The sequence below is a fragment of the Catharus ustulatus genome, chromosome 12, assembly GCF_009819885.2.
Source record: "Catharus ustulatus isolate bCatUst1 chromosome 12, bCatUst1.pri.v2, whole genome shotgun sequence".
Classification (NCBI taxonomy): Eukaryota; Metazoa; Chordata; class Aves; order Passeriformes; family Turdidae; genus Catharus; species Catharus ustulatus.
This window is the reverse complement of record NC_046232.1, coordinates 21627578-21646953: the sequence shown is the minus strand read 5'-3', so window position 1 is coordinate 21646953 and position 19376 is coordinate 21627578. Positions and strand designations below refer to the sequence as shown.

General features: G+C 50.4%; 2 protein-coding genes across 10 annotated transcripts in view; one reads left to right on the top strand and one right to left on the bottom strand.

The window, feature by feature from the left end:
• The window catches only part of MAP1A (microtubule associated protein 1A), a 47716-nt gene extending 43194 nt beyond the window's left edge, over positions 1–4522 (top strand). For all 3 annotated transcript variants that reach the window (XM_033070893.2, XM_042779684.1, XM_033070895.2), the window contains 2 exons: positions 51–283; positions 1191–4522. In XM_033070893.2, coding sequence (XP_032926784.2) covers positions 51–283; positions 1191–1346 — 389 coding nt within the window. In that variant the 3' untranslated portion in view covers positions 1347–4522. The remainder of the gene's footprint in view (positions 1–50; positions 284–1190) is intronic.
• Positions 4523–6392: 1870 nt separating this feature from the next.
• PPIP5K1 (diphosphoinositol pentakisphosphate kinase 1) overlaps positions 6393–19376 on the bottom strand; it is a 41557-nt gene continuing 28573 nt past the window's right edge. For 3 of the 7 annotated variants that reach the window (XM_033070897.2, XM_033070896.2, XM_033070898.2), the window contains exons 28-32: positions 16573–16635; positions 14013–14192; positions 9256–9393; positions 8734–8847; positions 6393–8148 (exon numbers count right to left, since the gene is read on the bottom strand). In XM_033070897.2, the coding sequence (XP_032926788.1) occupies positions 7460–8148; positions 8734–8847; positions 9256–9393; positions 14013–14192; positions 16573–16635 (1184 nt within the window). In that variant the 3' untranslated portion in view covers positions 6393–7459. The remainder of the gene's footprint in view (positions 8149–8733; positions 8848–9255; positions 9394–14012; positions 14193–16572; positions 16636–19376) is intronic. The other 4 variants (XM_033070899.2, XM_033070902.2, XM_033070900.2 and 1 more) reach the window with 2 other exon arrangements.

The window sequence follows — 19376 nt, the reverse complement described above, 5'->3', positions numbered from 1 at the left end:
TGTCTCTTGCAAAAAGGTTTTGATGGCCTCTTGTTCCCTTTTTTCCAAAGCTTCCAATAGTCCTAAGAGCAGTTTGTCTGTGCCTATGGGTCCACCTGTCTACGTGGACTTGGCCTACATCCCCAACCACTGCAGTGGGAAGAACACAGACCCAGAGTTCTTCAAGCGGGTTCGAGCATCTTATTATGTTGTGAGTGGGAATGACGCAGCCAACGGAGAGCCAAGCCGTGCAGTGCTGGATGCACTTCTGGAAGGGAAGTCTCAGTGGGGAGAGAACCTGCAGGTAGGTCATGGAAAAAAGGGGTGTATTATGCTTTTGATGTCACAAGTGCTCAGAAGAAGATGGGTATCCCATACCCAAGGGAGTACACTGAGAGGAAGCAAAATACCCTGTTTTGCAGTCTCAGCAGAGTAATTGCTTGCACTGATGATGAGGAGAACACCTGCAAAATGGTATGAATGAAAGCAGATATGCCCTCTTTTCCACATCCTCCTGAGGGGAGGAAGCATTGGGAGATCGTACACTCCTCCCTACCTACTGCAGGATAAGCCTATCCTCAAGCCTATCCTCAAGCACCATCACAAACTGAATTCTCATCAGTGTCCCAAACCCAGTGGCATCTCTTGTTAGCCTGGCTTGCTGAAGATTTTTCTGACAGGAACTTACTAAGAGAGCTTTTAAACAAGAATGTTCTGTAACACAGTTCTTGTTAGGAAGGCTTGCAGGACACCCCAGGTGGGCACACCTCAAGACACATACAGGAAGGTGTACATGTTCTTCCAGATGAAGCAGCCTCATATTTCAAGGTCCCTGAGCTGCACGTTGGGTCAATGGGCACAAAGTGTCCATTAGCAGTGACACTGCCAGCATTGTTCCTCTTCACACTGAAGGATCTTTCTGAGGCTGTTTCTGGAGCTCCAGAGCATGATGCTCTGCCCTGCACTGCAGCCATTCTCATCATTATGGTGTCAGTGCTGCCAGTTTGCAGCCAGTTCAGAGCCCCATTGTGCTGGTACTGTATAAAATAAAGCTCTGCCTCAGAACCCGACATCTGAAAGACATTAAATAGAACAAATAGTACCAAGGGTACAGTGTTCCAAAATTAACAAGAAATTTTAGCCTCAGCTCCTGTGGGCATTGTTTGTCACTGCAGTTGTTCTCAATCATCCCTGCTGCTTTCTTTTCCCAGGTGACATTGATCCCAACACACGATACTGAGGTGACACGAGAATGGTACCAACAGACCCATGAGAAACAGCAGGAGCTAAACATCATGGTACTGGCAAGCAGCAGCACTGTTGTGATGCAGGACGAATCTTTTCCAGCCTGTAAGATTGAATTCTAAATCTCCCACATTTTTTGTTCATCCATTGACTCTTCAATCACCGATGCAACATGAGAGACACCATCTAATCACAGTCCAGTTCTTCTCTGGTTTAGTCCTCTACATGGTTCCCATTTGTCAGGCAATCGGGTATCCATCTTGCTCAGCACTGGATGCCATGAGGAAGAAGTGCAGGGCTCTGTAATTTTCTGGACTGAGCTGAGTTTGTGCAAGAGCAGTTGCAGGCCAGGGGCACTTTTACCTTCCCTGCTTTATTCTGCTGCCTGTACAGTTTCTGTAGACTATCTTGGCTGCCTTGCTGCTGTGAGAGCTTGTTCTACTCTCTTCCTGGCTGCCTTGCCATTTAACCTGTAGCACCATGAACCTCACCTTTCTGGTGAGGGCTGAAGTGCTGCTGCTGCATGTAGAGAGTGCATGGGAGGCAGAGGCAAAATCTAACTTGCAAAGAAATTGCACCAGGGAGATGAGGGAAGACAAAACCCTCTGTCCGTAATGTGACAGTGAAGGTCATTCTTCCATCTCCCCTCCTGAGCATACAGGAGGTGTTCTGAGCAAGGGGGGCTGTGCTCCAACTAGGCACGACCACCACATGCCAGCCTGGCAGATTTCTGTCCCAAGTGCTTGCCTGTGGCATCCTGCAGCACCTGTTTGCTGTGCTCAGGGGGCTGGAATGAAGGCCTGGCGGTGGGAGGGGAGGGTTCAGCACATTCCTAACCTGCTAACTTGAGCTTGGCACACACAGAGCCAGCTGCCTCCTGCACACCAGCTGTGTGCCAGGAGGAGGCACAGAGAGGCTGTGGCCTAAACGAGTACACAAAAAGAGCATCCAAACGCACAACTACAGCCCCCTCAACAGCAGAAGGGCTGAAAAAACCTTAGCCACTGTTGGCCCGGTATGTACAAGAAACCTCCCTGTCCCTAAACCAAAGGCTCTGGAGGAGTGTGGTGAGGCAGCTGAGGAGCATGCAGGCCATGCAGGGGGCGGCTGGTGCCCAGCCCTGCCACTGCAGTGTGCCAGCTTGCACACAGCAGCCATCTCCTCGCTGCCTGTGGGCCACGGTCCAAGCCTTAGAGCTGCGCTCAAGCTTTTTGTTGTCCCTCCAAGTGTCCAGGACGTGGGGAAGAGAACTTGTGGTGTGAGGGAAGAGAAGGCCCTTCCCAAAATACTCTGGGGAGAAGGAGTTCAGCAAGTGTAGTCATTCTCAGTTCCTCCACGCCGTGGCAGGGAGGTGCTGACAGCGCAGGTGAGGTGCTGCTCATCCCAGTGGTGCCAGTTTGTTCCCTCTGGCCATCTGTCCTTGCTCTCTGGACGTCCTGGCAGAAACACCCACGTGTGCCCTGAGTGCATTGTGGCTACTGAACAGCCATCCTTGGCTCACAGACCTGTTTCAGCGAGGGAGACACGTTCTCCCAGCAGGGACTGGGGTGTTGAGGTGCACTGAGCCGGCAGCATCCGTGAGCCTCTGCCACGTCCAGGAGAACTGACAGGATCTTACCACAAAGACAGCTTTTCTGTAAGACAAAGAGTGGCAGCAGGCTGTGCTCTGGGGAAGAAGGAATGAGATGGAAAGTTGTGCTGCAACTGTTGACAGTCAGCATCAAGTATTTCCATCTGCTGTGCTTGGCCCTGAGCAGAGGGCTGACTCCATGAGCATCCTCACACCCTGTGTTGCACTTGCCTGGGACACTTCAGTCTCAGTGCTAGTTTTCTGGCAGGTGACATGAAGAAAATGCTGCTTAGAACCTGCTCCTAGCACTAAAATGGAGTTTCTAGGGAAATGGTCTATTTTGCATTTTAATTTATATATTTATTTTTTTTATATTAAGCTGCATTTTGTGTTGATTTAATATTTTAATTTATACACGTTAACATGATACCATGTGCTTTTAGTGTCAGTTCAGAGGTTTCTCAGTACAATTACTAACATGCTGCAATTTAAACAAAATGAGAAGACCATAGAGAACTTGTGGGCAGCAAAAGTGTCTCTGCAAGACTGTGTCTGCAACCCAGCAGCTGTAGGACCAGGCCTGAGGCCAGCAGCCTCCCCAGGGCACAGCCAGCTCTTTGGCTATGGCCCTTGTTAGGAGCATGTGAGCTTACTCAGGGCTTTAGCAAACCCCTGCCCTGTACTGTGTTCATTCTAACCATGGAATCACACTGTGTCTGCCAGCATAATAAATGTCATTCTCTGTACCCCGATGGGGTCAGCATTCATGAATGTTGGTCCTGGCAATTGCAGGCACTGAAGCTCCTGCCCCTCCCTGGAATGCTGGGGGCTGTGGGGAGACCCTGGCTCACCCGCCACGGTGGCAGCTGCAGGATGCCAGACACCAGAGGCACAAGCATGGCCCTCACTGGCTCCTGGGATCCCTCTGCGTAGCTAGATGTAAAAGCTAATGCACTAACTTTAGATAGACCCACACATGAATGTTTTCTCAATTTTAAACTTGAAGCAATTCTGACTAAGCAGCAGTATAGTGAGGCTTTGTGAGGTGCCTGCATCCTCCGGGTGGGAGTGTGGCCACTGGCAGATTCCAGGAGGAATGCTGCCCTCCACGCTCTGCTCCTGCCCTCTGCAGCTCTGCTGCTTGGCTACCTTTATCCTACACCAGTTTGCGTCCTCAAGGCTCCACATTTTTTTTCAGTTTTTGTTGCAATCTGCTCTGCCTTGAGCTTCTCTCACTATCTCCCTCTCCCCTCCACCTCCTTCCATCTTAAAAAAAACTATGGGGAAAAAAGACTTAAGAAAATGCTGATCTGTAGAGTCTGACCCTGCTCAGGCCACAGGAGCCAGCAGGACCCACCCGGAGCCAGAGGTAATACAACACTATAGAGAGAAACAGTTAAACTCTGCTTTTGCTTGTTTCTGCATGTGGGCAACAACGTGTAATCTTCCTGTATGTAATAGGTAAAAAATACTATTTTAAACCTATAATTAAAAAAGTGAACGTCTTAACTGTATTGAAATGGCATCTTGTGCTCCTAGCTTCTTCTATGCTAAATGTTTTAAGAAGAGAGCCCTGATTCTTTTCTTCACCATCATATTTCTATTTGAATTTAGTTCCTTGAGTTCTGTCCTTCTGCCCATTTCCACATGAAACACTCTGTAACTAACTGCTGTCAAGAGAGGAGCCCAACACATTAACAATAAAGCCACATTAATTGCGAACCAGAAGATCTCCAGTGGTTTCCAGCTGTTCTTTGAGTGAGTCCATGCTCCAGGGGGGAGCACACAGGCACAGCTGCCGTGCCACCTTCCCATGCCTCTCAGCTTAGGTGAGCCCCAGCTTTTCCACCAACACCCCACCTTCACCAGCAGCTGCTAAACTTCCCTGTGACTCAGGAAAGGGACATGCACATAAGGCCACAGAGCTGGCCTGGACAGCCAGCCCCTGGCCCCAGCAGGGTGACCAGTGGGGAACATCTGGCACTCTTGCACAGCTGGCTAAGGGCTGTAGGGGGAAAAGCAGCTCCTGATAATCCAGTAAGGAGCCTGGCATGGCCTGTCTGCCATGCAACAGTGTCACTCCTCGCAATTCCCAAATCATGCATTCCATTGCAGCCCTCTTCCTGTCCCTGAACTCCTTGGGAACGGCAACTCTGCGCAGTGCTGCTGGCACTCTTGGAGCTGGAAGGGTCTCTGGCAGCAGCACACCTGCTGACCTGGGACCTGGGCACAGGCATGCCAGGGATTCCATGCTGCCTGACCCCGTTGCAGCAGCTGGGCTTTTGTACCTCTGCAGAACTCTGACCTGACCTCCAACAAGGGAACTCACTTTCTTTGAGCTCTTTCATCTACTTACCTGAAAACTGGGACAGCTGCTGCTCTGCCTCTGCTGGCACACAGTCAGGAGAGGCTGATGCCCAGTTAGTTCTGTTCCTGCCTGCCTGTCCTCAGAAGGAAACAATGACACAGGTGGATGCCATGGAAAAAGAAAGCAGGTTCTGTGCTACAGTCCTCAGGAGAGAGGCCACCATTGCCACAGAGCACCCCACAGCATGTGCAGGGCCTGATGGAGAGCCCAGGGCACTGCCAAGCCTGCTGCTGCTGGGAGGAACCATGAGCTGTTACTATAAACCAGGAATTATTTTTCAGGTAAATGAGCATTGTCTCTGCCCATACTCCAGCTAAGCAAGGTCCTGTGACTGCAGTGCATTTCCTAAAGGTGTGCAGTGACAAGCATCAGGCTCTGCAGGGGTCAGCACCTGTGAGCCCCATGCCCCTCTCAGCAATGACACCCTGCACAGGCGCTGCTGCGCCCACCATGGCAACCTCCGTGCCCAGGCACTGTCCCCTGACAGAAACACACAGGTCCTGGCAGGAGGTATGGCTGCTGCTCAGCAGGGATGGGGCTGCTGGAGCCGTGCTGGTGGCAGCAGGTGCCACAGGCCACTGCCCAGGCAAGGGTGCAGGGCAAGGGCTCTGGGCAGTGCCCGAGGGGAAATCTCATGCTGCTCAGTCACCTGTGGTCCCTCAGCCAGCGCTGGGGTCAGGGTTGGCTGCAGCTCCATGGCCAAGGTCTCAGTTGGTGCAGATGTGCAATGCAGGGAGAGCAGTGCAGGGCAGGCACAGCCTGCTGGGAGGGGCTGGGTGCCCCCCAGCCAGTGCTGTACTCTGGGCAGCTGCATGACTGCTCCACTCCCACTGCAAGGAAACATGACCCTTCCCACATGCCCAAACTAGCAGCTTGGGATTACCAGACATGAGGAAAAGGACATGACACCCAGGATGTCCTTGAAGTGACAGGAAGGTGTGGACCAAGTGAAAGGAGCTGAACACACCATCCCAGTGTCTTCATTCTACCACAAACCCCCCTGAGACCTGGGAAGCCTGGAGCTCCTCCCCAGTATGACCAGTTCTCCCATGCAGGAAAAAAAGAGGTTTTTTTCCTGGCCTGGAGCCTGTACATTTACTCCAGGTGTGACTCCAGCTACAGCTACTCTTCCAGGACGACAGAGCGTGAGCAGGGCTTACTGTTCCAGGCACCTGCAAGCTTTGGCACATACACACTGCTGCCAAGTCAGCATCAGAAACAGAGAGACAGTGGACTCACAGCATAGATTTACTGTGAACACACATTGTCACAACACAGCATAGAGATCTTTGGGCACAGCTTCACAAAAACACAGACCCTAGCTACAGACGGACACGCAGACTTGTCCATAAATACAGGAGGATGGGAAGCACAGCCCTGGCCGGCACCAGGATGCGGCAGGGACACCCGTATCAATCTTGCCCTCAGGCTTGTGCTCACAAGGCATTTACATAAATATCCATTAAATACTTTCCATTTTATATATAATAAAGATTTCTCCTTCTTAGTTTCTTATAGTCCTGAATTGTCAAAATAGCAGTTTCTTTTAATCCGTCACCAAGACTTCAGAGCTGTACCCAGCCTGATCCCTGGGGACAAGAAAAAAAAAACTGTGTGTGTCCTCCCTGCACACCTCTCTCAGGCTGGATCCCCAGGCTCCTGCCTGCCCCAGCCCAGCAGGGAAACATCCAAGGCTATGCCAAAGGGATGTTTCCTTGCAAGCGGCAGTCAAACCTGATGCTCTCACTACTCTTCCACACTCATTCAGAATGTTTTCTGCTTCTGCTGGTTCTCCTGCCACGGCCTCCCTGGACCTGATTTTGGTGGCCAGCAGTGGGAATTGAGAGAGGAAGAAGGAAGGAACAGAGAGGAGGTTGGTGGTTGTGATGGATCTGATTGCTTTGGGCCCAGAATGCCTTTCTCTGAAGGCTATGGGCCAAAGTCACGAGCGAGGATCTGTCCCCTTTGGACTTGCCACCCTAAAAGCCTTGGTTGTACCAGTCCTCTAATGCTGCTGGCCCAGTGAGCACAAAGCCCTTGGGATGCCAGTGCAGCACCATGTCCCAGCTCCATGGAGGTGCCATGCCAGTACCAAGACTGCATTGCTGTTCATTTAATGAGGCAAACATTCTTGCTGAATGGCAAAGAGGTGACTCGCGGAGGAGCAAAGCCGTCTCTTCCACACCACAGAGTCCTGGGACATGACTTTGTCACAGACTGCCAGCTGTGTGAGGTGCCGTGCAGGGAGCCGGGTGCTTTCAGCTACGAGTGCTTGCAGTGTGCTGTCCAGTAAGCCACTAATTTTGCTGATCCTTCTGACACAGCACCTGCAGTTCCTCCTTCTCAGGAAGCAGTGGTTGCAACTGGCACAGGTGACCAGAGAGAAGCTGGTCTGGCAGAGCACTGTCCCCCAGCAGCTCCTTGCCTGTATGCTCTGCATCCAACACCTCTCCCTGCAGCTCCTCTTCACAGGGCACCAGGATCTCGTTGGACAGCCCCGACTGATCCAGGCCAGTCATTCCCCTGACAGACCCCTCACTTGTCTTCACTGTCTCCCCAACCAGCCTCAGGTCAAACCCTTCCCCACGCTCAGGGTTTCCTATGTCACTTGGCTCTAAAATTTCCCCAGATGGTTTTTCTTCATCCAGTTCCCCCATGCTGTTCTCTTCTGGGTTAGTGTCCTCCCCTGCCAGCTCCTTCTTGCGCAGCTCCAGGATCCTGCCAGGCTCTGGGCCCTTATTCCAGACCAGGGTCTCTGGGGCACTTGGCTCTGCCACTGGCAGCCCAGACACGGCCCCGTGCACATCCAGCCCTCTGCCTGGAGCTTGACTTTCCTCCTGCTCAGGGGACTGGCTACTCAGCTGCTCCTCGCTTTTTGGGGGGCTGATGGAAAGTTTCTCAGTGAAGCTGAAACGAGCACAGTTGTCCACAGAAGTTGGGGAAGATGGGCCTGCACTGGAGACGGTACTGGAGGGGCCACTGCTGTCTGCAAAGAGGAAGAAAAGTTTTAAAACATGTAGCTGGTATGTCCCCACTGCCACGGTCCCGCAGTTCTACAACCAAGAGGTGAGGGTTGTCTATATGCTGTGTGACCTGTCAGCAGCTTGCAGCTGCTCTTGGGCATTTCTGGTAGTTCAGCAGATGAAAACCCAAGCACGCAGACTACAATTCCATCTTGCAATCCAGTGCTATGGTGGCATACAGCCAAGAGTGGATTATGTTGTCACAGTGCAAAATGTGAAGTGTGATGTTTGGCTTCAAAATGAAAAACAATTTATTTAATTCCCTTATTATTATGGAACAATCCCAGCTTCTATTTTCTCCTCCTGGTTCCTGACACACACAGTCCCTGAGTATTGAGAGAGAGTCAACACTAGAGAAAGAAATATTGATTCTCTACTAATGCTTATTCTAGTCATATTGCACAATAAGCAAAATCAGAGAAATACCTAGATTGTATCTAGTACAATAAAGGAGGAGAATTAAACAACCATTTTCAATCAGACTGACTTCATAAACTTCCCTCCCTTGCCATCACATTTTCCCCTGCCTGAGAAGGGAGCACACTCACACCACGGGGGCTTATCCGAACGCTGGCGCAATGGCAAGGACGACGATGACAGGATTCGCTGGGACATAAAGGGGTCTCCTGGAATCTGGCTGCCAATCATTGAATCAAACAAAGCTTCAAGAAAAAAAATACACAGATCAGTAATATTCCAACAGACATCAAGGAATGCCTCATAGCCCAGCAGTCATAAGCAGGTGCCCCAGGAAGAGCTAAAGGTCAGTGCCAATTCAGAGCTGTGCCTGCCCACTAGCTCCTGGGAATCTGAGGCTAAGATTTACAAAGTTGGAGTTTGTATCCTCATCACTGTACTCATCAGCTACAGACCTGACTGATTATTTGTCAACTAAGTGGACTAGGATGGCTCTGAGCAGAGTCCCATGGCTCATTCCTGGGCTAGAACAGTCTGGAACAGGCTGCAGGGACTGCACTTATCTCCAGTCCTGTCAGCCTGATCTGTCCAGAGAATGTAAAAGACCAGGAGTGCTCCTTGCCTTGCCAGAGACAAGCCCACCTGAGCAGTACCTGCAGTGGACTGGACGTGGGACTCGCTGCAGCTCCTGCACACGGCTGTCAGGAACTCGTTCACCTGCCGCAAAGAGAGGGAGTTGTGCAGGGTCTCCAGGGGATAAATGGTGGGAACCATGGAACAGCCTTCAAAACCTGGAAAGAGACCCAATCAGAAAATGAATAGAGGAAACAGCAGGGTAAATCCATGCAGGAACACTCATGGCTGAAGGAGCTGGGCACTCTGGGAATCAAACAACAGGCACACTCAGGCCTCAGGTCATCTCTTCTAGCCCAAGAAAATCACCACGAAGCAATCCCATGCAGTAACAGATCTGAAAGCAAGCACCTGGGTACACATGGAGGGGAGAGGAGGAAAAGTATCTGGCAGCTGCCATTTTTGCTGCTGAGCCTGGGACACTTAAAATACACAGCCATGACAGAGAACTCGGCACAGAGCTTGGCACAGTGCCCCCGCTGATGGAAGCCAAACAGAATCGAAGTGGTGCCAACAGAATCTCCATTAAAGAGGTGCCACCGCTGGAGACCCCACCTGGCACAGCCCCCTGTCCCCACAGCAGGGAGCACACACTGCAGCAGCCACCAGGAGCCACAGAACCTCCCTGCCACAGCAGCCCCCCGTGCACCTCTGACAGGCTGTGTCCAAAGGAAAGGCTGCATCATGATTTGAATTATTTGTCCCCTTAACTGGACTTCACTGCCAGCAAGCCCAGAATGAGCAGAAATAGGCATCTCAGCATGTAAGACACTTGCTCAAAGCTAAGTTGCATCATGACCATTCAGAATAAATCCTTTGCTGCTGACACCAGCAGAGTATCAGAGCAAAGTATCTTCCTCTTCATCCCAGCTTCCTGGAAATGCCTGGTGGAACCAAGCCAACCTGAACTGTCAGAGGAGCAGGAAGAAACAGATGAGTCCCTGGGTATATGGAATGAGGCTGCCTCCTGCTCTGCACCTCTCAAGTTTAACAGCCTCTCAACTCCTCAGGGCTGGGGTTCCCATTCTGTGACCCCCCCCAGTCTCCTCCAAGGACCTCAAAAATATGCTGGAAAGGAACTGTGTGTGTTTCAACAGACAAGGAAAAATGCTTTGAAGTGCAGAAAGTAAGAGTTCTTGATGCAATCTGAGACAGGATGTCTGCCCAGCACACTGACAGGATAAAACTGACCCTGCAGCTTGGCAGCACCTCAGGAGAAGCCCTGGCAGCCCTGCCCACTCTGTGTAGTGCAGACACTTGTTCCAGTCACCTCCAGGACAGGCTCTGCTCCAATACCCTCACCTAACCCAGTTCTGCAAGAGGCAAGGAGCACGAGCCCTGAAGGTGTTCACTGCAATAAATAACAGTTGGTGGAGATAAAGAATCCTCCAGAGAGTTCACAAGGTTACCTATGCCACAAAGGGCCTACAAACATAATTCAGACAGGAAGGATAACAAATCTTCGGCTAGGATGAAGAAATGTAAGACACAGGATAAAGACCATACTCTTCTGTCTGTTGTTGAGAAATCCTGAGAGTGGAAGTGCTGAGGAAGGAAGAATGTACATTCTTTATTTTCTCAGAGGCCTCCTGGGAGACAGAGCTAAAGAAAAAGGGTGAGGGCAGAACATAAAACAGTCATGGGAGATAGCTGTGGAGCAGCCCAGTTTGAGGCTAATGTCATTTCACAACAGAAACAGGTATTGGGGTCTCCAAAGAAAAAAGAAAGTTTAAATGTAAGATAGGGCAAAGCAACGTTGTTACAAGATACATTAGGGGCATCAATAGAGATCTGAGTGCTTGGGCTCCCCTCTAGTAAAATGAGGAAATCAAAGGTCCAGCATTAAAAGAAACATTAGACACTGACACACAGCTGATGTGAAAGGACATTCCTGTATCCCCAAAGTGCCAGGTGCCTGCTCATGCAACTCTGCACAGCACTCTGGCACTGCACTGCTGTTGAGCAAGCAGAGTAAAATGGCCAAAGCCATTCCTCTTTCAAGGTGGGGGACTGCTCTGATCAAGGAATCCCTCTCATTTGTGTATGAGACCCCACTTCCCTGCACACCTCCCTAGTCTTGCTGAGCTGCTGGGGAGAGGCCAACAGTGGCCCATGCCTCCACAGCTCAGCTAAGGCAGCAGCTGCCTCTATGGATCACAACCCCTACCTGTCTCCAGTGAAGGCTCCAACCACTGCTACACCACACACAGTTAGCACAGAACCAACACCTTTAGCAAGGGGCAGGAAAAATAAAATGTAAGAGCAACCCACAGGAACTGTCCCAGACTGACAGTTACCCTGACCATGCAGGTACTGCTGATGTTTCCTCAAACTCTTTCCTGGGGCCCAAAGGACAGGAGTCTGTGATGCAGAAAATGGCACAAGAAACCGGACAGAATTCCAGCCATTTTGTACCAACATCCAACAGCAGCCCACAGAGGAAATTCTGTGTGCCAGTGTTCTGTATGCCAGCTCTTCTGGAGTAAAGAAGCACTTGTCCAGTCCCAGCACAAACAAAAGCACTCACCAGGCTCCTCTCTTATATGCATGATCAGCCCACCTGTTTTCCTGGACAATCTCCAACGTGCCACATGTACATTGTACATGAAGGGTTATGAGTCTAGACAGCACCTGTGACTGTCTAGTCCCATGTCCCAAACATCAGTGACCCAAAGCTCAGAATTGCTCTGGACATTGTGTGTCTCTTCCATATTCTCGTCTCCCCTTGAACTCAATTAAGCTTCCAACATCCCCAGGTACCATGGTATGAAGTTTGGAAAAAAACACTTCTGTCCAAAGTGTCTCAACTCACTCCATTAGGAACCTTCTTCCTCCTGGAGCTACACACAACTGTGGATCCCACCCTTCCCCTCAGGCCTCTCCCACCACTTTTACAAACATCCTTCCCAGATAAATTTCTACCTGTTCCACATCGTTTCAAGTGATGATGGTCAGATCAGAGCCCACTATTTTATATATAAGAGTTTGGGGCTGTTTCCCTTTGTAATTTAAATTTATTTTCACTGGACATCACCATCACTTTCCTGCTCATCATCACAGAGCCACTCTCTGTTTGTCCACAGCTGACCTTTGGCTCCAGTACCAGTGAGATTCGTTACCAACATGAATTTACTTCACACTATTCTTTTCCCAGCTATGACCACACAAGTTCCCAGACATTCCTTCAGGGCTCCACTGTGGATCTTTCCAACTATGGATGTCAACTGCATACTTTTGACTCACCCATTCTATCTTCTAATTCATGTTTCCTTTGTGTGGATAGAAGTATAGGGGAAAGCCAAGAGAGGACAGAAGAATGCAGTTTTCGCAAGGAAGAAACCTGGGCTGTCAATTATGTCTGCTCTGACAAGAGTCTCAGCAGGAATCCCAAACACATCAATGAACTGTGGGCTTGCTGATGGACTGAGAAAACACCATGAACTCGATGGTGGAGATTTGATTTCCAGCTGGTAAGGAGCACCTAACGCCTGTGTTTGGCTGTGCTGGGGCAGGATGCACCTCCCAGCAGCCTGCTGTGCCCAAAGCACTGAGCTCTCTTCCTTTCCCCACCCGAGCTCTCCAACATGGCCAAGAACTTGCAGCAGGGAAAGCTCAGCCCTGGCTCTGGAGCAGTCTGCTGTGATCCAGCATCTCTTCCCTTGAAGCAATTTGCTGCTCTTTAGCATTTGTTGCCAGTAGACCAAGGAATTGTCCTAATTACACGTGAAAAGTAACTGTGTCCAAATTGCCTGCTTGACAGAAAGGGTTGTATCAAGGAAAAAACAGATCATGTAAGAAAACTTGTCATCTTCCAGGCTCTGAAAGTGCTCGGTCCTGCTGCTTCACTACATGGAGGCTGCACTGTCTGTGCCCCTTCCACCTGTGGGTCTGAATGGAAAGCGGGGTCCATGCATCACACCACACAGCTCAGCAAGCCACATGCTCCGAGCAGCTGCCACGGTGCAGGTTTTCCTCAGCAGCCAGCCCCAGCTCGCCGCCTCACAGGGAGCAGCGATCGTTCTGCTGTGTGCGAAGCACCAACGCCTCCGTGCCCCAGACCTCCCGTCTGTGACAGAGGCTGAAAAACTCCAGAGAAACAGCAGCAAGCCTTGATTTATAACATCTGGATTCAATGCTGAAGTCGCCTACCTCTTCCCATCAGAGACAGGACACACTGAGAGGTCCTATCAGACAGGAAAGGTGCCATGCAGTGCAGCCACACAGAAGCTCAGCTCTACCCTGTCTTAACTCAGTCTCTCTAGATACAACACACCCACAAGCACTCACTTCCCCAAAATATCCACAGCAAGTTCACTCAGCTTGTGACCAGCTGCAGCACCTCCTTAATCTCCTCCTGTACTCTCACTACTCACTTTGGTTCCTCCATTACTAAGGGCAGCTCACCAAGACCTGCACAGAGGATCCTGCCAGCAGGGCATCCCATCGAGAGGAGCTCAGCACCTACCCTGAAGGCAGCTCAAGAGCTTACCCAGGCTAAAGGAAGGAGGCAACAAACAATTGCCAAAGATGGAAAGAGCAGTTACAGCCACACGGGGAGCAGAGGCTCTGTGTGGAAAGGCTCCTGCCTAAGGCTCCAAAATTGCTGGTACAACAGCCCACAGAGCTCGCTGCTGCAGCAGCCCAGAGACCTTGGGGATTTGGTGAGGGAAACACTTTCCTATTTTTAGAAGCAAAGCATACTTTGCACTCTCAAGCAGACAGTGGTCCCTGCTCAGCTACAAGAGCACGGGACAGAGGCAGCTGCAGCGTGCAGTACCGTAAAGACACTCCAAGTCATCCTGCCCTGAGATCAGCCAGCTCCTGAAGAGGCGCAGGTGGTAGGAGCACTGCTGCAGGTGGTGGGCTAGGGTGGCATCCAAGCAGATGGTCCGGCTCGTGGCACAGTCAGAGGAAAAACGGCGTAGCAACTGGGCAACGTGCTGGTGCTCCAACACATCTGGAGGAAAGGGGCCATAGAGAGTGAGAGAAGAGGGACAGAGAAACTGTGGAGACGTGGGGATGGAGCTGCCAGCACCAGGGCTGCTGGGTGAGAAGGACCCACAGCACACACTAAGCCCAATCCCTCCCACAGCAACCAGATCAGGAATGCCCTTAAGAGTTATGTCCCCCCAGCGACACCAGGGCAGACCAGACTCCCACCCAGCCCAGGCTTCACCCAGCTGCAGCACAGGACAGTGCCTGAGCAGCAAGGGCTCATCGTTGTAAGGAAATGTCTGACAAGTGAATAAATTTTAGGACACATTCCAAGTCCAATGCAGTTCAGGTTTGGCTAGATAAAAAGATGAGGCTCAGGGCCAGACTTGCCCTCCCACAGCTGAGATGAGAAATCCAGACTGCCAAGAGTGTCTGAGTCCTGCATCCAAGTGCAGCCAAGGCACATCAGCGTGGGGAGAGAGCAAAAGGCCCAGTGTCGAATGAGCAGAGGTTGTGCAAGGGACCTGGGGGACAGCAGGGCCTGACTGAGAGCCGAGTGCTGAGTGCAGAGGGAGCACAGAAGCATTGACTTTCCTTGTCTTCAAGAACAGCCCTGTGCAATCTCCTGTGATATCCTTGCATGGCAGACAAGACACCAGCACGCAAGCATGTCTTCTCCCTACACACGGCCTCAGGATCGACATCACCTGCCCAAGACTTGTGTGACATAAACTATCTGGTCTGATGCTGTGCTTGACCCTGGTTCACCTATTCCATTGCACCACAGAGAGGCAGCTCTCCAGAAACAAAAACCAGACTCAGAGCTGGGAATACTTTTTGCATTCAATTTTTAAAGCGGCTCATGGGGTAAACATCCCCTTCTGCTCAAAGCAGTGCCAATCCTAGACCAAATATCCCTGACTTTGAACTCTCACCTGCTGGACCCCTGTCTTTGTTTTCTTGATTAAGAAGCACTTTGCCATCAGAAATATTAATTGGGTTTTTGGGAGAAATACGATGCCTGGTTTCACCCTATCATATTTGGAGCAGGGGCAACTGCTCTATAGTGTGTCTTAGGAAAGGCTGGAACTTGGTACAACTTTTTCAGGCAAGATAGAACAACACACCCTGCTGACATACACCTGTGAGCTCCAACGGTGTCCAGACATACAGACAAAACAAGCAGCTGGCCACTCTGGGAAAACCAAACCCAAGAAAACACAGAGAATAGGTTCCTTCTAGTTATTTGAGACTAGTAAAGCTGCAGTGAGCTGCCCTTTCACATTTCATCCTTCCCAAAACTTTGATTTTCAGAACAGTCTTCTGAATTCCATTAATCTTCCAGATTACACCAAGCAGGATGTCTTCATATTCACAAGCTGCCTTGATCACATCAGGCAGAAATACTTGGTAGCGTTCAGTGATCTCCTTTGGTTGCAACTTGTCTCAGCAGCAGGAGCCGTGCAAGAGGAGGGGCGCTGTGAAACCTTTTTAAAGTATCTGTGCAAGAACTGGACACTGTTCCAAGGCACCTGCTACAACAGAGCTAGTGGCTCATAACCTCACAGACTCACACTTTGGTTGTCAGGTAAGTAGCAACATGGAACAGAGATAGTGAATCAGCAGAAGCTCTTTCAGACATCTGTCACCAAGTCTTTCCAGAGGTACAGGCAGGATGGGATGAAGCAGGTGATGCCACCCCAGGCAGCACAAAACCCATCCCCTACCCCGAGCCAGCACCATCCACTAGCAGCACACGAGTAAGAGCTCTGGAGGGACACAATCCATAGGGTAATGTCTGCAGAAAAGGTGAGCCTACATCACCACGCTTGGAGGAACCACAGGATCAGCCTAACAGAGGTTTGACAACAGGAGGCCATAAGGCCACCAGCACTCCTGCCATGAACCACCAGGCGCCTTCCTGCTTTCCCACTGTACAATAGGCTCTTCCAGGTGACACACACCTGTCCCGGTATTATTCACAAATCTGCAGTGTAGAAACTGAGGACCCAACCTGCTGATGCTCCATGATATGGCGTGGGCATCAGTCCCCAATCCAGTGGTATTCTCCCCCTGATCCCCACCCTCCCAAAAGGCCTTAATGTCACCACAGAGTTAAAGGCTGCTTCAGCAGCACACTCAGAGAGCCATGGCTGTTGCCTTTTCACCTAGAACAAAAACATCTCAGGGGAGAGCAGAGGCACCACTGAGCACTAACAGGGTATGAGTGAGCACATCAGTCACAAGGACGCAATGGAGGAAGGTGAAGCGTGTTTGAACACCAGATACACAAACACAAAAAAACCACAAGAAGGCTGAGAGGAGAACATGTGCAGAGAAAACTGAACGTGAGCATGGGGTTAGAAGTGTGAGGGAACATCAAATCCAGAAAGCAAACATACCATTAGTCGGATGCTTTGCAAACGACACAGAAAATCGTTTTACGGCTGGCATAGACAAGAGCTCTGAGGAAATAAAAACAGATCATCTCAGTTAACAGCCTGCTTCAAAGGATGCCCCGACCTTCACACACCTGATCACACTTTCAGGTTCACCTTCCTGACCCCCACAACAGCTGCTCCCTCTGGCACTGCTGTAGCACCCAAGACTCCACCTGTGGGTCTGACTGAACCATTCTGCCTTTGCACTGCCCTGCCAGGCTCTCCCTGACGCTGCACACTCAGCCACACTCTCAATCCCTCAGTCAGCAGCTCACACCTTGCCACCACACCAGGCTCAGTCCAGTGCAGAATGCAGCCAGGCCATGCTCACAGCCACCAGAGCACACGTCCCAGCAAGCAGCAGCACCACAGCAGGATTGTTCTCAGGATTCACCTGTGCCCAAGGAAAACAAACACTGTTCTGCAGAGGGACTAAAGAGTTCCAGCACAGGGCAGCTCAAAACAACCTCCTAATGCAAGCTATACAGAGCTATTCGTGAATTTAAAGGTAAATCACCTGAGTAGGGAAGAAGCAAAAGACCCATGAAGACATGCCTCGACAGTTCTCTACTCCAAACACTTCAGTACAGGGGAAGCTCTGAGATACACCTGTCAGAGTGCTCCCCAGGCTTCTCCTGGCCATGCCCCAGGCCAAGCCAGACTCTCCCATACAAATCACACATCAGAATGACCGTGCAAGGACAGACACTGTGCATCTCATGGGGTGCAAACAGATAAGCTTTAAAGGACATGGATTAGGCTCCGTATGCACACACACACACAAAAAAAAAGGCTGGAAACTTTATTTTTTTCCCCACACTGGAAATTCCTCAGCTACCATGAAAAAGAATGGCCTAGATCAGACCATCTATATGTGGGACAATGTGAGATCCTAGCCATCGTACCTTTTGCTGCTATTGGGGATCTTTCAGGAAAGAAAACCCTTCTATTTCTATTTCATGTTTCATGCATCCATTCTCCCTAGCCCACAGGGTGTGTATGTCTGTGCCCCTCATCAGTGCACCAATGCATGCTCCACACTCCCAATGTGCTCCTACAGCTACACGCAGTGGCTTGGCCAAATAATGTATCTAAACCAACTCTCACTGAAATTTCCTCCTCTAGTGTATCAGCCTTGAAAATGGTTTTTCTTTCTTTAAACTCAACAAACAGCATGACAATCTTCCCTGCACACGCAATCCCTTGGAGGTGTCCAAGCCCTGGAGCTGCAGTCAGCTGGTGACCATCTCCATCCCACCACACCTCCCCCTGCCCTGAGGGCACATCAACTGAAATTGCACTGACCCACTTTACTGAATCCCTGGCTTCAGGCAAGCCTACTTGGAATCACAACCATCTATGGACCTTCCCTCAGCTTGAGGTTGAGAAAACTTTCTGAAGAAAACTTTCTTCCTTAGCCCACCTCCAGCTCCAAGAAAAAAACACTTCAGAAATTGGGGCCCTCAAACCTTCTCTGGAACAAGGCAGGTTAAATTGGTGAAGTGCCATATGCCACACACTGCACCTTGAAGCATCACAGCCATGAACAACTACCGAAGAGTTCATGCAAATATGTGGTGCTTTTCAATGTTATTAGTCTAAAGAGTGTGGTAAAGGTCTTGAAACAAATGTTCTCCAAGAGTCTGCTGTAGCTGCAGTGCCACTGACTGCAACCAGTGTGGTGATTTTTGGATTCAATTCCATGGTTGAGCATTTCAATAGTGCTCATTTAAGCAGAAACATGCAGATCAAGGGCTCATTTCACATTCCAAACCACCTTCCCCAGAAGCTAAATGCCCTGCTTCCCCCTTGTTTTCCCAAGACACCTTCCCTCCAAATGCCCTCACTGCAGCAAGGCACGACAGCACAGGGTCCCAGGGCACACCAAGGAACATGGAAACAGAGGTACAACGTCAAGATTTGTAATTCTGAGCTCTGTTAGAAACAAGCTAGTCAACTAAGTCTGCATTTTAGGTACTCAAGGGTACAACTCCATCTCAGCACACAGAGACCTTGCCAGTGAACTCAGGCTTAAGCAGCAGGAGCCCATGGCCTCCAATGCCAGTATTCTGCTGCAGGCAGATCCTGCTACACACCCTCCAGACACAGACACAGGCAGCCAGCACCAGGACTGAGCAGGTCTGTTCCATGCCCAGCTGGGCACACAGCAGACTCTGATGCTTTTCCCTGAGAACCAGTGCTGCCTTGGGCTCCCATTCCTTACAGGCAGGAAAGAACAGCAGCCAGGGCCTTTGCTGGCCTTTTCAGAGGCTCTACCATGACTCACACCTGGTCTTGTGCCAAACACCATCAGCTTATTCTGCAACCTGTGAGTAGCCAGCACTTGCTGCTTGGGGCAGCTCAGACTGGTACAGAGAACACTCCCACCTCCCCGTCCCTCCACTGTCATTCACAGCCCACTGTGTGCCAGGGAGTGCCCTGAGGAGGTGAGAAAAGCAGCACAGGCAGACAGTGTACATAATGGCACCTACAGAGTTCCAACTACCTGAGAATTGGACAGAATCTTTCCATTCTGATTTACAAGGCCATTTCCCTTGCCTCAAAACCGAACAAAAATCCAGATGAACCAACCTCCTGTCTTCCCCAACTACTACCTTAATCCTCTTCCCACCTTGAAATCCAGCCATGTTAATGCTCCTTATGATCCTAATAAGAAAGGCACTCAGATCTCAGATTCTGTATTGATTAAAAAGATAAGACATCCAAGACAGACAAGCTTAAATCCAGTGAGGGTGCAGCTGCAG